General features: G+C 39.3%; 1 protein-coding gene across 6 annotated transcripts in view; it reads right to left on the bottom strand.

The window, feature by feature from the left end:
- Positions 1–573: 573 nt before the first annotated feature.
- Positions 574–13796, bottom strand: part of DENND1B (DENN domain containing 1B) — a 422418-nt gene continuing 409195 nt past the window's right edge. For 3 of the 6 annotated variants that reach the window (XM_073592973.1, XM_073592976.1, XM_073592975.1), the window contains one exon: positions 574–12501. In XM_073592973.1, coding sequence (XP_073449074.1) covers positions 12127–12501 — 375 coding nt within the window. In that variant the 3' untranslated portion in view covers positions 574–12126. The remainder of the gene's footprint in view (positions 12502–13796) is intronic. The other 3 variants (XR_012235321.1, XM_073592974.1, XM_073592977.1) reach the window with 3 other exon arrangements.

Raw genomic sequence — 13796 nt, 5'->3', positions numbered from 1 at the left:
ACTGATTGCTAGTGCTTATTTATATTTAGGCACTGTGGGGTACATTAGGATTAGCGCAGCACCATTCTTATTTACCCAGTACATCTGCTCTTAGGGTCAGGTTGGACCCTACTCGGTGCAAGCTGTTGTTCCTTTATTAATACTGTCCTTACATGGTAGCGCAGGAATAACAAATACCTGTTAGCATTCGGAAAGTCCGTCGTAAATTCCGTCGAAAAGTCCGCCGGGCAAAGTATGCTGTAAAGTCCGGTCGTGTGTACGCGGCATTACAGTCATGCAAAGAATGCATGAAGGCAACAATCCTTCACTTTTAATGTGACTGTGATGATAAATTGTTCAATTGGGACCTTTTTCACTAAACTAATGCATGCTGCATATTGAGTGTACTACAGTCATGGTGTCAACACAACTCACAAATTCATGCATTGTGAACTCAGCCTATTGATAAATGTAGACTATAGATAACTTAAGGTTTTCATCACCTGCATACTATGCTTTAACACAATAGCAAATATTTATGAAGCCAGCAAAGAATGAAAACACGGAACAAAAACACAATTTTTTTTTTTTAAATGCAGCAATTGTTTTACTTATACCCATTTCATTTAAAGAGTACTGATGTAAAAGCACGTGTTGTTTATAATGCATCATTCTGTAACCATGGTGTCTACACTGCAAATTAGAATAGAAAACTGACTCCACATAAAGAGGTTATGCAGATTAATAATGTCATTGAATGTGTGTATGCAGTGAGAAATGTCATCACGTTAGAAAACAGCTTTCATTGTCCTGACCACAGTAAACAGATGAAGGTTGAAACTGGCTGTGATGGCTAACAAAAGTCAACCCTTTGCATCATATCTAGCATCACATAAGTACTTCATTAGAGCCTTGTATCTAGCATAGATACTTACATATACATGGGTTTGTCATTTTTAGACATATTACAATTATAATTTGTAATAAATAGGTCATGGCACATTGCGGCAGGGCCACATGGAGTACCACCCGCCCACATCCCTAGTTTGGTAATAAATTTGAACAGTAAACTAGCAAGCAATGTGTCATAGTTTATATTTCCATACTTTGGCATTAATCAATCAGAACCCCAAGCTGTAAGTCACTAGCCTCTTTTACCTCCAGGCAGGGTGCTGGATACAGGATATTCCCATGTCTGACGAGTGATGGGATAGCCCAGCTACAATGATACAAGCTGGTAGAGAAAGGGGATTCATTAAGAAACAGGCAAAGATGGAGTTAGGGACAGAGGAGAAGATGGAGGATAACTCTATGCTTCTACCAGAAATAGAGATACCAGAGAGCAATGAATCTCTCTTGGGGGTTGTAAGCAATCAAAATAATGGAATCTGTCTTAGGAAATGTAGATGTATGTGAGAATGTGACCCAAGCAATTAAGTGTTTTGTAATAATCTGGCCATGTTTCAACTATTTCTCTGTGTAGTTTGTGGATTTTCATATATACAAAGCAGCCATTTTTGCAATCCTCATTTGTGAAGGTTGTAAGGAACTATCTTAGTAATAAAACATTCAATCCACTTTAACCACTTCAGCCCCAGGAGGATTTACCCCCTTAATGACCAGGCCATTTTTTCCGATACGGCACTGCGTCGCTTTAATGACAATTGCGCAGTCATGCGACATTGTACACAAACAAAATTGATGCCTTTTTTTCCCCCACAAATACAGCTTTCTTTTGGTTTTATTTGATCACCTCTGCGATTTTTATTTTTTGCGCTATAAACAAAAAAAGACCGACAATTTTGAAAAAAAAAATATATTTTTTACTTTTTGCTACAATAAATTACTCCCCCCCCCCCCCCCCAAAAAAAAATAAAAAATAAAAAATTCTTCATCAGTTTAGGCCAACATGTATTCTTCTACATATTTTTGGTAAAAAAAAAAAAAAAAAATCGCAATAAGCGTATATTGACTGGTTTGCGCCTAAAGTTATAGCGTCTACTAAATAGGGGATACACTTATTGCATTTTTACTATAAATTTTTTTTTTTTACTAGTAATGGCGGTGATCAACGATTTTTAGTGGGACTGCGACATTGCGGTGGACAGATCGGATACTTTTGACATTTTTTTGGGACCAGTGACATTATTACAGTGATCAGAGCTAAAAATAGCCACTGATTACTGTATAAATGGCACTGGCAGGGAAGGGGTTAACACTAGGGGGCGATCAAGCAGTTAAGTTAACCCCTAGAGAGGTGTTTCTAACTGTGGGGGGAGTGTACTGACAGTGAGTACAGCGAGACCGCTGTTCCTGATCACTAGGAACAGACGATCTCTCTGTACTCCCCCGACAGAATGAGGATCTGTTTGTCTACATTGACAAATTCCCAGTCTGGCTCTCTGTGGACCGATTGCGGGTGACCGGCGGACATCGTGGCTGCCGGCCACGCACATTGGCTCCAGCGACACGCCGCTGGCCTGCTATAGCTGTTAAAGGGACAGACGTACAGCTATGGCGATTTGCGCAGCCGAGCCAACCTGCCGCAGTATAACTGCGGCGGCTGGTCGGCAAGTGGCTAAACAGGTGAGTGGTGAGCAATAGGACTATGAGTGTCCTGCAAGAAAACAGCACCAGGATTGCCAAGGAGAATGTACCCAATACCCAAACACTTTTCCTTCATACATTCAGTTTTTGGGTATATCATACATTTGTGGAACTGAGTAAAAAGCAGCAACGAGAGAGATCATCAATATTTATTCTAAGAAAATATTTAAAAATTTTTTTTTTTTTTTAACATACCTAGGAGAGCTAAACAACTTTGCAAATATAACTACTTACCTCTTTGGTTTCCATGTGCACTAACAACAGTCAATACAGGTCTGAAACAGCATAAGCATTACTTTGTTACACTGTACCGTCTTCATTATTCTTGAAGTATAGCTATAGGTGGATATCTGCAGAGTAAGAATAAGGGTGCTTTCATACTGCTCTGCTGCAGTTTTCGTGCGGGCTACCCGCACTTTCCCATAGACTTCTATTAGACTGGACGTTTTTGGTGTGCTTTCAGAGAATGCACCAGAGCAGTGTGAAAAAGTACTAAAAGCAATGATGAATGAATCAATGTATTCACAGGAGGTGCGTTGTTTGTTTACACAGTTGATTGGCTGTTTTGGGGGGGATTGATAAGGCATACCTAAGCCTATACAGGCTTTGGTCTTTTTAGTGATTGCATGTACTTTCCAAAAGTACAGTGCAGTAGAGAAGAGAATATAAATCAGACTATGACTCATGGCACTGAAGATATTGGTGGTGATTTACTTAAGAAGTGCATAGTTTACTTTGAACACCCAACTGTGTACAGAAAAAACTGAAAACCAGGTCTATCCTTTGCATGATAAAATTACCAACGTGAATACAGCTTCACTGAGCTGAGGGAAAATTTAATTTTTTGGTAAATCAACCCCCATTTAACCGCTTCAGCCCCGGAAGAATTTACCCCCTTCCTGACCAGAGCGTTTTTTGCGATTCGGTACTGCGTCGCTTTAACTGACAATTGCGCGGTCGTGCGACGTGGCTCCCAAATAAAATTGACGTCCTTTTTTTCCCACAAATAGAGCTTTCTTTTGGTGGTATTTAAACACCTCTGCTATTTTTATTTTTTGCGCTATAAACAAAATAAGAGCGTCAATTTTGAAAAAAACGCATTATTTTTTACATTTTGCTATAATAAATATCCCCCAAAAATATACAAAAAAAACATTTTTTTTCCTCAGTTTAGGCCGATACGTATTCTTCTACATATTTTTGGTAAAAAAAAAAATCGCAATAAGCGTTTATTGATTGGTTTGCGCAAGTTATAGCGTTTACTAAATAGGGGATAGTTTTATGGCATTTTTATTAATAATTTTTTTTACTAGTAATGGCGGCGATCAGCGATTTTTATTGTGACTGCGACGTTATGGCGGACATGTCGGACATTTTTGGGACCATTGTCATTTATACAGCGATCAGTGCTATTAAAAATGCACTGATTACTGTGTAAATGACACTGGCAGTGAAGGGGTTAACCACTAGGGGGTGGGGAGGGGTTAATCAGTACTAGGGGAGTGTTTTCTAACTGTAGGGGGGAGGGGCTGTATGTGTCACTAGACTGATCACTGCTCCCGATGACAGGGAGCAGAGATCAGTGACACCTGTCACTAGGCAGAATGGGGAGATGCTGTTTACATCAGCATCTCCCCGTTTGTCCTCTCCGTGAGGCGATCGCGGGTATCCCCACGGTGATCGAGTCCGCGGGACCCACGACCCGACTCACGGAGCTCCCGGCCGGCACGCACGGAACGGCACGGCGGAGAATTCAAATGGACGTACAGGTACGCCCATTTGCACAGCCGTGCCATTCTGCCGACGTGCGCCAGTCGGGAACCGGTTAAAAGGTGTAAAGAGCAGCACATAATCACTTGGATTTTCATGTATTTTATTAAAACTATTTGGCTATGACAACTGCTATACAATAATCTCTATTACAACAGAGGCTTATCACGTATAGATTCTGAAACCCCTACACACAAATAGTATTGTTTTTTTTTTTTTTTTAAAGATGGTTGTGAAAACCATTTTGGCGTCCATAAACACCAAAAGGTTACACACAACTTAATTAGCTACTAGATTTAGTTAACACCAGTGAGGCTTTGAAGCCGATATCCCTGCATGTCTTCATCGCGGGTTGCAAAGCAGCGCTTTGCGGTGGTTTTAACCCTTTCCCGGCTGCTAGCAGGGGGATATAACCGGCCCACTAGTGGCCAAATACTGCTGCTAAAAGGACGGTAAAGCGGTGCAAAAAATAGCGCTGTTTTAGCCCACACCACCCCAGTGTGAAAGAGGCCTTACAGAAGTCAATGCAAGTCATGATGAAGTCGCCCCAAAGTAGTGCAGGAACCTCTTTCTAAGTCGGTGCAACTTGAGTTGCACTGATTAGAACGATTCCACTGCGGTTAATGGGGCTCGACTTGTCATGCAACTTTGTCACATGACAAGTCGAGACAGTGTGAACCAGTCCTAACACAAACACCAGGGGTGAAAGGAATTATGAATTGTGACAGGGTGTTTTAGATATTTATATATACATCTGAGTTTTTTTTTGTAAAGTACATGTTGTATAACCTGTGTGTCTGACATTTAGGTTCCATTCATACTTTTGTGTTTCAGTAACACATCAACACGTTATGTGCGATAGTGTTCTGTGGCGCCATTCGTGCTGAACTGAACCCCAATGCAACTGTGTTGTACTGCACTAGCGTATGTTGTGGTGTGTTACCTTGCTAAATATGGTGCACACAACTCTTCTGTGTGTTAGGGCATTTGACATCCCAGTCAAATGAATAGACTGCCTAAACGCAATGCGCGTTAACACACTGCACAGGTATAAATGGGCTCTCATGGACCATACGCAGTCTGATGGTTTTAAATGTTACTCCAAATTCAAACTTTGTTTTCAGTGACTGGTATCTTTGAGGCTGAGCAGATTTTCCAAGGAATGTAGTTATGAACACTCATGATTTTTGAAGTTGCTTGAAAATGTCTGTGCAAGCAGATACTGAATGTTTTCTTTTTTTAATGGAGAAAAGGGAACGACGAGGTCACAAACTAAGCCAGCTTCCAGCCTGCATCCGCGTTAGAGAGAACACTGCTTCAGATCCCACTGGCAGTGTAATGTGATCAAGCACAGGAAGATTTCTCACTGTGAAAAATGCTAGGTTTTTCATCTATAACACAGTTCTAATCAGACTATATACCTATTCTGTTGAAAGAATAATTACCATTTCTGAAAGCAAACAAGTGAGGCTGCTGATGAGTTTAATTTCTGAGTGTCCAATTTGGAGCTCCAATCAGGAATGTATGCACAATTTAAACATTTCTGCAGCATCATGGTAAACTGGAGGGAAGGCTGTATAGGCAGCATCAGAAAAAGAGATCCTATAATTATATAAAAAGACACCAGTCACCACTTAGGTGGCAGAGGAAGAATCTCTGCAACTGAGCGCAGAAGCCCTATCCTCTACAGCAGCCTTTCCTAAACAAGCTTCTGTGGAACCCTATGGTTCCTCCCGGTGTTGCTAGGGGTTTCTTTGAGCAATAAGCAATGTCTACTCTTAGATACAGGGGTTGGACAAAATGATGGAAACAAGTATGGTAAAAGAACTACATTTTTACCCAATATGATGTTGGACCGCCTTTGGCATCCAAGACAGCCTAAATTATCATGGGATTTGACATCTATAAATCTTGAAGAGTGGATAATGGAATCTGATACCACTCTTCATACAAAAATCCGGAACACAATCCTGTGCAATGTCCTTTTGTCGCTTTCAGTCAGTTGACCATGTCAGCCACGCTTATGCTCATCAGACTACATTTTGACAGGAAACTGTATATGCTATCATAACCTTTAATATTGTACCTCACCACACCGCAAATAAATCGGCAACTTCAGTTACAGAGGCAACAGCTAAGAGAGCACCAATAATTTGCCCTCTTTGAAACTCAGTAAGTGCTGACATGACTCCATATTACTAGCAGTGCGCTCAGTGAATGATGAAAGTGAGGCTTCCCACCTATTAGCTAGGTGTCTCATCATACAGCGGAAGCAAAGGAATGTTACATCACTTCCGCTTTCAATGTGAAAAATGTAACTTTCATACCTGCAAATCATGTAGTGTTTCCATGCTTTTGTCCAACCCCTGTAAGTGCCAACTGAAAGCAATGAGTTTTTTAATCTATCTGTAGAGGGGATTCTTCCTACTGACCATTACAGTAATGTACTGGGAGTTGCAGATAAAGTATTATTGGCAGGGATCCCCTGAGACTGGAAAGTCATTTTAAGAGCTCCTCTGTATTAGGAAAGTTAAGGAAGGCTGCTCTACAATACACCCAACTAGTTTGTTATATTTCATTACCTTTTTGCTTTATCCTAAGACTAAGCTTTAACTGAACTCTACTCCTTGATCTCTAGCAATACTCTAGACATGAACAAATTGCAGCCCTGAGTGCTTAGTTACTTTTTAGGGCTTGCTTATACTGCACTGCACATAAAAATGCACAGAACATACATTTGCATGGATATGTGTCTTTTCAAAACATTGGGGAAGATTTACTAAAACTGGTGCAGCTATGCATAGTAACCAATCGGCTTGTTCAATCAAACTTGCCAATAAAACCTTGAAGCTGATTTGTTACTATGCACAGCTGCACCAGATTCTGTGTGCACCAGTTTTAGTAAATCGCCCTCATTGAGTTTTTAAAAAAATTCTTGATAGCTGCATTGAAGCATATTTCATTGACGTGCATTGGCACACTTTTTTGTGTATTGTGCTTCATAAAAATGCAGCATGCCTATAATTTACACCACACACACCACCACACTGATGTGGTGTAAACAGGGCACATGGACAGCAATTGGTTCTCCTGTGTCCTTGGGTTGAGTCTGCGTTGATCAACCAGAACAACGCAGCTCAAAGCATTTGCAATGAACGAGCCCTTACGTGACCCCAAAATATTCCTAAAGATCGACCCAATATAGAGGAGAAGGCAGGCCTAGGCAAATGATGTCATACATTCTAAGAGTCTCCAGGAGGGGATGAGGCATTTGGATGGATTCCAGGAAGTAAATGCTACATGAATCATCTGCCCTTTCTCAAAATGGCAATGGCCAGAAATTCTGGGGGGGGGGGGGGGGGGGGTGTTTTTCAAAGTGATTTCTCAGCAAAATAAAGCATGGAGACATAAATGGATGGGTGAGTTTGTTTTGAACATTAAAAATGAATCAAGTAGCGTTTTTTTGGTTTGTGATGCTCAGATGCAGTGAACTTTTGCTGTAAGACTTGTTAAGAGGTTGTAGGTGGATGATGGCCTCATTTCATATTAGTATAGGGTTTACCACTTTTTCTAAGTAACCAAAATACTTATTGGTTTATCTCATACTACCTGCTTATAGAACAAATTATAAAAAAAGACAATGAAAAAGTTAGTACTGTATACACTAAGATGCACAGGGAAACCAGATACAGAGCTATCCTAAAAAGAGACTTCTGGTAACCTTAGCCATGACCAGACGCATTATGCAAAAAGTACCCACTAAATTTGGCAGGAAGGTCTCATCTTTTTATTTGTTTGTACTTTTAAAATAATTCTGCCTAAAGCAGGTCTACAGTGTCTTACTACAATAATTAGGAGTCAAGTTTTGTGTTCTGTACAAACATAAAAAAAAGCAGAAATGGATCTGGAATTGTAACTACCTAAGATAAAACAATAGATTTTTGGCAACAATAAGTAACTACACAACAAAGGGGGCAACTTACAAAACCTGGAGAGACAGAATTCAGCATGTTGCCCAGAATAATCAATCCGTTCCAGCTTTCATTTTTCTGGCTCAGACTAGTTGCCTGGGTAACACAGACACTTTCCTGTTTATCAGCCTGCTCCACAAATACAGATATATGCAACACTTACTATTTTACTTTGCTTCATACCATGGTGCCTGCAAAACCGCAAAGTGGTTATGCATGTAATTTGGCTAAATTGTATATACAACCATGCTAACAGTGAGTTACTGTGCAAATTATTATAAAATAGTTGGGCCTACCTCCACATTTTGTGGCACCCATCAACAAATATTTGCCATTTTAAATAATATTCAGTCTACAAACACATGGAACACAAACTATTATTCTTATGTAAAACTAGAACATCACAGGTTTTTCAATACATTTCACTTTTCTTTGCAAAAATAAATTAATAGAATTGTAACAGTGTCGTCAGGGATTCAATAGTAGGTTTTTCCTATGATGACAGGGATGTGCCAGTCATATAACTTCCAACTGTGTTGTTTTGCAGAACAATCTGACTTTTCTCCCCAAATGGATGTGTTTTTGCATAATTAAAGCCACAAAGGGCAGGGTCAGGGCAGATAAAAAATGTGCTTAAATATTGGAAAATGTGCAAATGTCCCATAGTAACAGAAATGGGTTTAAAGCATAGATAGTAAAAACACGCATTCTACTTAGACAACAAACAAAAATGGAGCGTATGATTTTCCCTCATTAAAAGTTAAAAAAAAAAAATATTAACAAAAAATGCAACACCTCAGTATCTCCCTAACAATTATCCAACATCCTACTGTTTCCCATACCACTTTTCCTCCCTTTGAGATGCAGAATGTCGATATACCTAGTGTGAAAACACTCCAGCCTGGAGCAGACTGATATGCAAATAAATACATGCTTTCATCTCCCAAACATCTTCTGCATATGTAAAACTTCATAATATCACAGTGCACTGGCATTGCAAGTGTTACAGAATATAAGCTACAAATACCTATTTATAGGTAGTTCTTTTTTTGAATATATACATCTGTCCCGTAAAACATTTTCCAAATAATTTTAAAGCAGGTTAAAGAAATTCCGTACCATTTATAGCCCAAAAAAATAAAATAAAATAAAGGTTACTGTGATATAACTAACAATGTTTCAAGTGTTTAGCGTACCATTTATGCTGCAATTGTATATGATAAATTAAATATCTAATGTTGCATAGTTTTAAGAAACAGAGTAAAATATAATTGATTTTATTGTGATATAACACTTGTGGCTTCGTCTATGACTGGTCTGCCTGTTGTGGTAACTTATTGCACTAAAAGACCATCCAATCATGTACCAAACACTGATTCTATGCAATAAATCATGCCAGGTAACATTCCTGCAAGTAGAAGCATTGTGAAGTAGGCTATTCTGGCCTTCAAGATGCTGAAAAACCCCAAACACTGTCCATATACCAAGGGAGCTAGAGGTTAGCAACAGCCAGAATTACTTATATATCCAACTTTAGTGAATATTAGAAATAGAAAAAAGGCACTGTAAATCTGTTTGTTGATAGTTTCTATATAAATAAATTGGGCAAATTATAAGCTTGCTACTGATTAAATTAGATGTAAACCCAATCACTCATATACACTTTACCATGTCAAAGAAGCATCAAAAATAATTTTCTAAATATTTAAATCTGCAGCTTTTAATAATATAGTACCTGGTGATCCCACTATTATGGTCCTTATGCAGGCACTTCCTGAGATAGGGCGATAATGCTCTGTCCCAGTCTCCCAATTGTTCTCCTGTGTTGTCACCCTGTCACAAGCTCTCCCCAAATTAGACTACAAGCAGCTGTGCCAACACTTACTGCATTTCACAGGTATGTTTCAAGGTTGCCACCAACAGAAAAACTACCTGTGGAAATGTCATGCAGCCATCACTGGAATGCATGCACGGAAACAGAAAGTGGCTACAGGAGGATATGCAGCAAAGGATAAAAAGGATAAAATTTGTATATGATAACAATGCTTTCGCAAATTAAAGTTTAGATGGCAATGCAATATGCAGAGGCCACCAATAAATGAAGGTATGAACTGGAAATAACATACAAAATAAAGATTCTTCGAAATAAATGTAATCCACATTATAAATGCATTATTTAAGACAATGGAAAAAAAATTTACATTTTTGACTTTTCCATTCTTGGTACTAGTTCAAAAATCCTAATCCACATAGACCTAAGCCTTCAACAATATTTTTCTAAAGAAAAAATAAAAATAAATAAACAAAAAAGGTAGGATATAAAGTCAACTATCAGGCTCCATGCACACTGAAGCTCATAAACGGCTGTTTTTGGGAGTTTGGGCGTTGTTTTTAACAGCCCATAAACTCCCCTCTATGTTATCCTATGTGTTCATGCACATATGGATGTTTTTGGATGTTTATCAGCAGTGGAGTTTATGGGTTGTTGTCTGAACGCCCTAAAATCGCGTTTAGGAGCTGTTTTTCTGACCACAAAAAAATGCTTAAAAGGGTTAAACACGCAAAATGCTGATAAACGTCTATAAGTGCTCAAAAATGTGGCTCACCAGCGTTTATTAATGTTTTTGATCCATTGAAAAAAAAAAAAAAAAAAAACGCTAATGCAGAAAAACGCTAAGAAACGCTATTGCAAAAACATTGAAAAACATTGAAATACTCACTGCAAAGCTACTGGCGTTTTTATAACGTGATTTTAACGTCCAGTGTGCATGGAGCCTTATTGTTAATTTTCAGGTCTTCTTTTGCAAGTCTTCACAGAGAATATATTAGGAAGGTAACATTTAAGCACACTTTGTGGCTATAACAATCTTTGGTAATGCCCTTGATTGTAGGGGCAGCTGTTCTATGTAAATGACTTTTAATTATCAAATGTAAAAAAATCTTCTTATGGGATAAAAAAATATTCAGAATTTTGACATTGTCCAATGGGTACTTAAAACGCATCAACACTAGGGTTAGAGTGTTGTTAAACTGTTGTAGAAAAAATGCTCCAGAGAGCATCAAAGCATAATCACATTTCAGTAGAACATGATAATTAAAATTGAGCTCAAAGTTTTCTCGGCTTTACCTGAATTGTAAAAGTGCCATGCACAAACAAAGGGGTCTCCCTACATGTTTGACCAACACCTATACATCTTTTAGAACAGGTATAGCAGCAGGACCATTCTTCAGTATACTGGTTTGTCTTAGTAGGCCGACATATTGTAAAACAATGGTGGCACTGAGGGTTAAGATATTACTTACACAAGGATTATGGGTGAACTCGACCCGTCTGCATTAGTACATTTAGGGTCTGAAGGAGTTCATTTAGATTAAGTGGAAAAGCCTATAGAAACACAACAAACGCTCAACAAATACTGAATATAACCATAAAATGGTTAGCTTGCAAAAAACCACAGCAGACTTTGACTGAAATCCTTAAATGATAGTTGCATCCACATTCACAACCACCACCTGTTGGCCAAGTTTAGGTACTTTTCTTTAAAAATTCGTCCTAGTTATATTAAAATATGTAAATGAGAAGAAAAAAAAAAAACTTAAATAAAGGAAAAGATGTAGAATTATATGTATATGCATGATAAGGTTGGCAGAGATGCATGAAATTGCAGGACATTTAGTGATTCAGTAGTTAAATTGATTTTAAACGATTACGCTTTCAGTTTTGCTGTTCTGCTAGCTTCTGGAATGCCTGAACCTCAAGTTGGAAGCAAGCAGACAGCACCGACATATGTGAGCACGACTAAGGTGGGTTCCTGTTTTGTAAATCTTGCAGTTGGGTCTCCTTTTCCCATTGCGCCTGTCCAGTCAGGCTCTTCTGTGGAAGCTCATTATAAGGGATACCAACAACGTATCCTGGTTCTACCTCCCGGTGGCAAAAAAGAGAAGTGGGGCGTCCTTGTGTGTCAGCGTCTGGAACACCAGTAAAAAGAAATGTGGGGAATTCTGACCTGCGTCTGTCACAGTCTTTAAAAGATGCCTCTTCCCTGCTTTGCTGTCGGGGTGGCAAGAGATGTTTTCTGTAAAGGACATTGTCATCTTGGTCAAAGTTCCAGTTTTCTCTAGCGCCTGCACTCCGTGAGCTCAAGTTGTCCTCACTGGGGGTACTGGGTTTCTTCTGGTGGAGATACAAAAATACAGTATAAACACACTTGTAAGCACAAAGCGATGCCATATTTAGGCCACCTAACTGTGAGACTTATAATCAAGAAGTTCTTGAGGATGAACTCCTTTTTGCTGCCTCTAGCAATCATGTTTTCCTTGTGATTACATGTGCTACCCACACTATGACAGAAAAATGAAAGAGAACCTGGTTGCAGGACAAACAGAACAGTTTATTTATTTTTTTTAAATTAAAGAGGTTTTTAATTAGAATATACCAAGTACAAAAATAGTAAGAAACAAGTATAGACAACTTTTCCTAATCCAGTAAACCGCTGAGCAGATCTATAAACAACTCACAATTCAAGCAAATCTGGTATATTAGCCGATTGCAATTTCATCCTACAGGGTTAAACAAGACACCCCTCTTAGACCTACTCCATCCACGCACCCAGATGGATGGATATTGGGTATTCAATTTACAGGACCTGCATGCGACTTTATGTCCCATTTTACCACTTCCATATTAGTAGAATTCTCTCAAAATACACTCATCCTGTGGGACACTGCAACACCCTCATCAGAACAAGCTCCCTAGGTGCTAGCCCGGGGACATTAAGCCATGGGGACTAAAGTTTTTCATATTTATTATGTCAACCCCTATGCTTGTATATGTATCTCCCCAACAGGAAGCGTGTTCCCCATATGAGTCACCCATGTTTTGACCGATGGGGGAGTCATGGATTACCAGCCCATTAGAATGGCCTTTCTGGCCTAAAATAGGGCCCTAGAGAATGCCACCCTAGTCGCTTCCTCAGGAATCACTTCTTCAAGGACTCCAAGTAAGCAATGAACAGGGTTTAAGGGAAAAACCCAATTGAGCGTGGAGAGAACTTCACTCCTTTAGCGATGCAACTTTGGCCATCGCCAAAGAAGGTAAATAAGATCCCCAGATGTTCATCGTCATCTACCACACAGTGAGTTGGGGAGTCTTCCCATCTCGTGGAGTTTCACTGGGGTGTAATGCACTCTGTGCAAAATATATAATTGGACACCTTCTGTGAGACATTAAGGGAGCACATATTGGCCGACTGGAAAGCTTCCTCCCATTCCGTCAAGGTTCCTACATCCTCCTCCCACTGCGACATTGCCCTGGTGGAGTAGGCTTTCAAATACTCCATTAAGAGCATGTGATAGCACTGGGATATAAAACCTTTTTTTTTGGTTAGTTCAACATAGGTACGATTTCCCCAAAGCAGACTATATGCAGTGTAAACTGTTGCACGCTGCAGTTTCTTCAAATTATTCCAG

This window comes from Aquarana catesbeiana, linkage group LG07 (assembly GCF_042186555.1).
Source record: "Aquarana catesbeiana isolate 2022-GZ linkage group LG07, ASM4218655v1, whole genome shotgun sequence".
NCBI lineage: Eukaryota > Metazoa > Chordata > Amphibia > Anura > Ranidae > Aquarana > Aquarana catesbeiana.
Note: the sequence above shows the minus strand (reverse complement) of the source record. Positions and strands in the feature narration are given on the sequence as shown.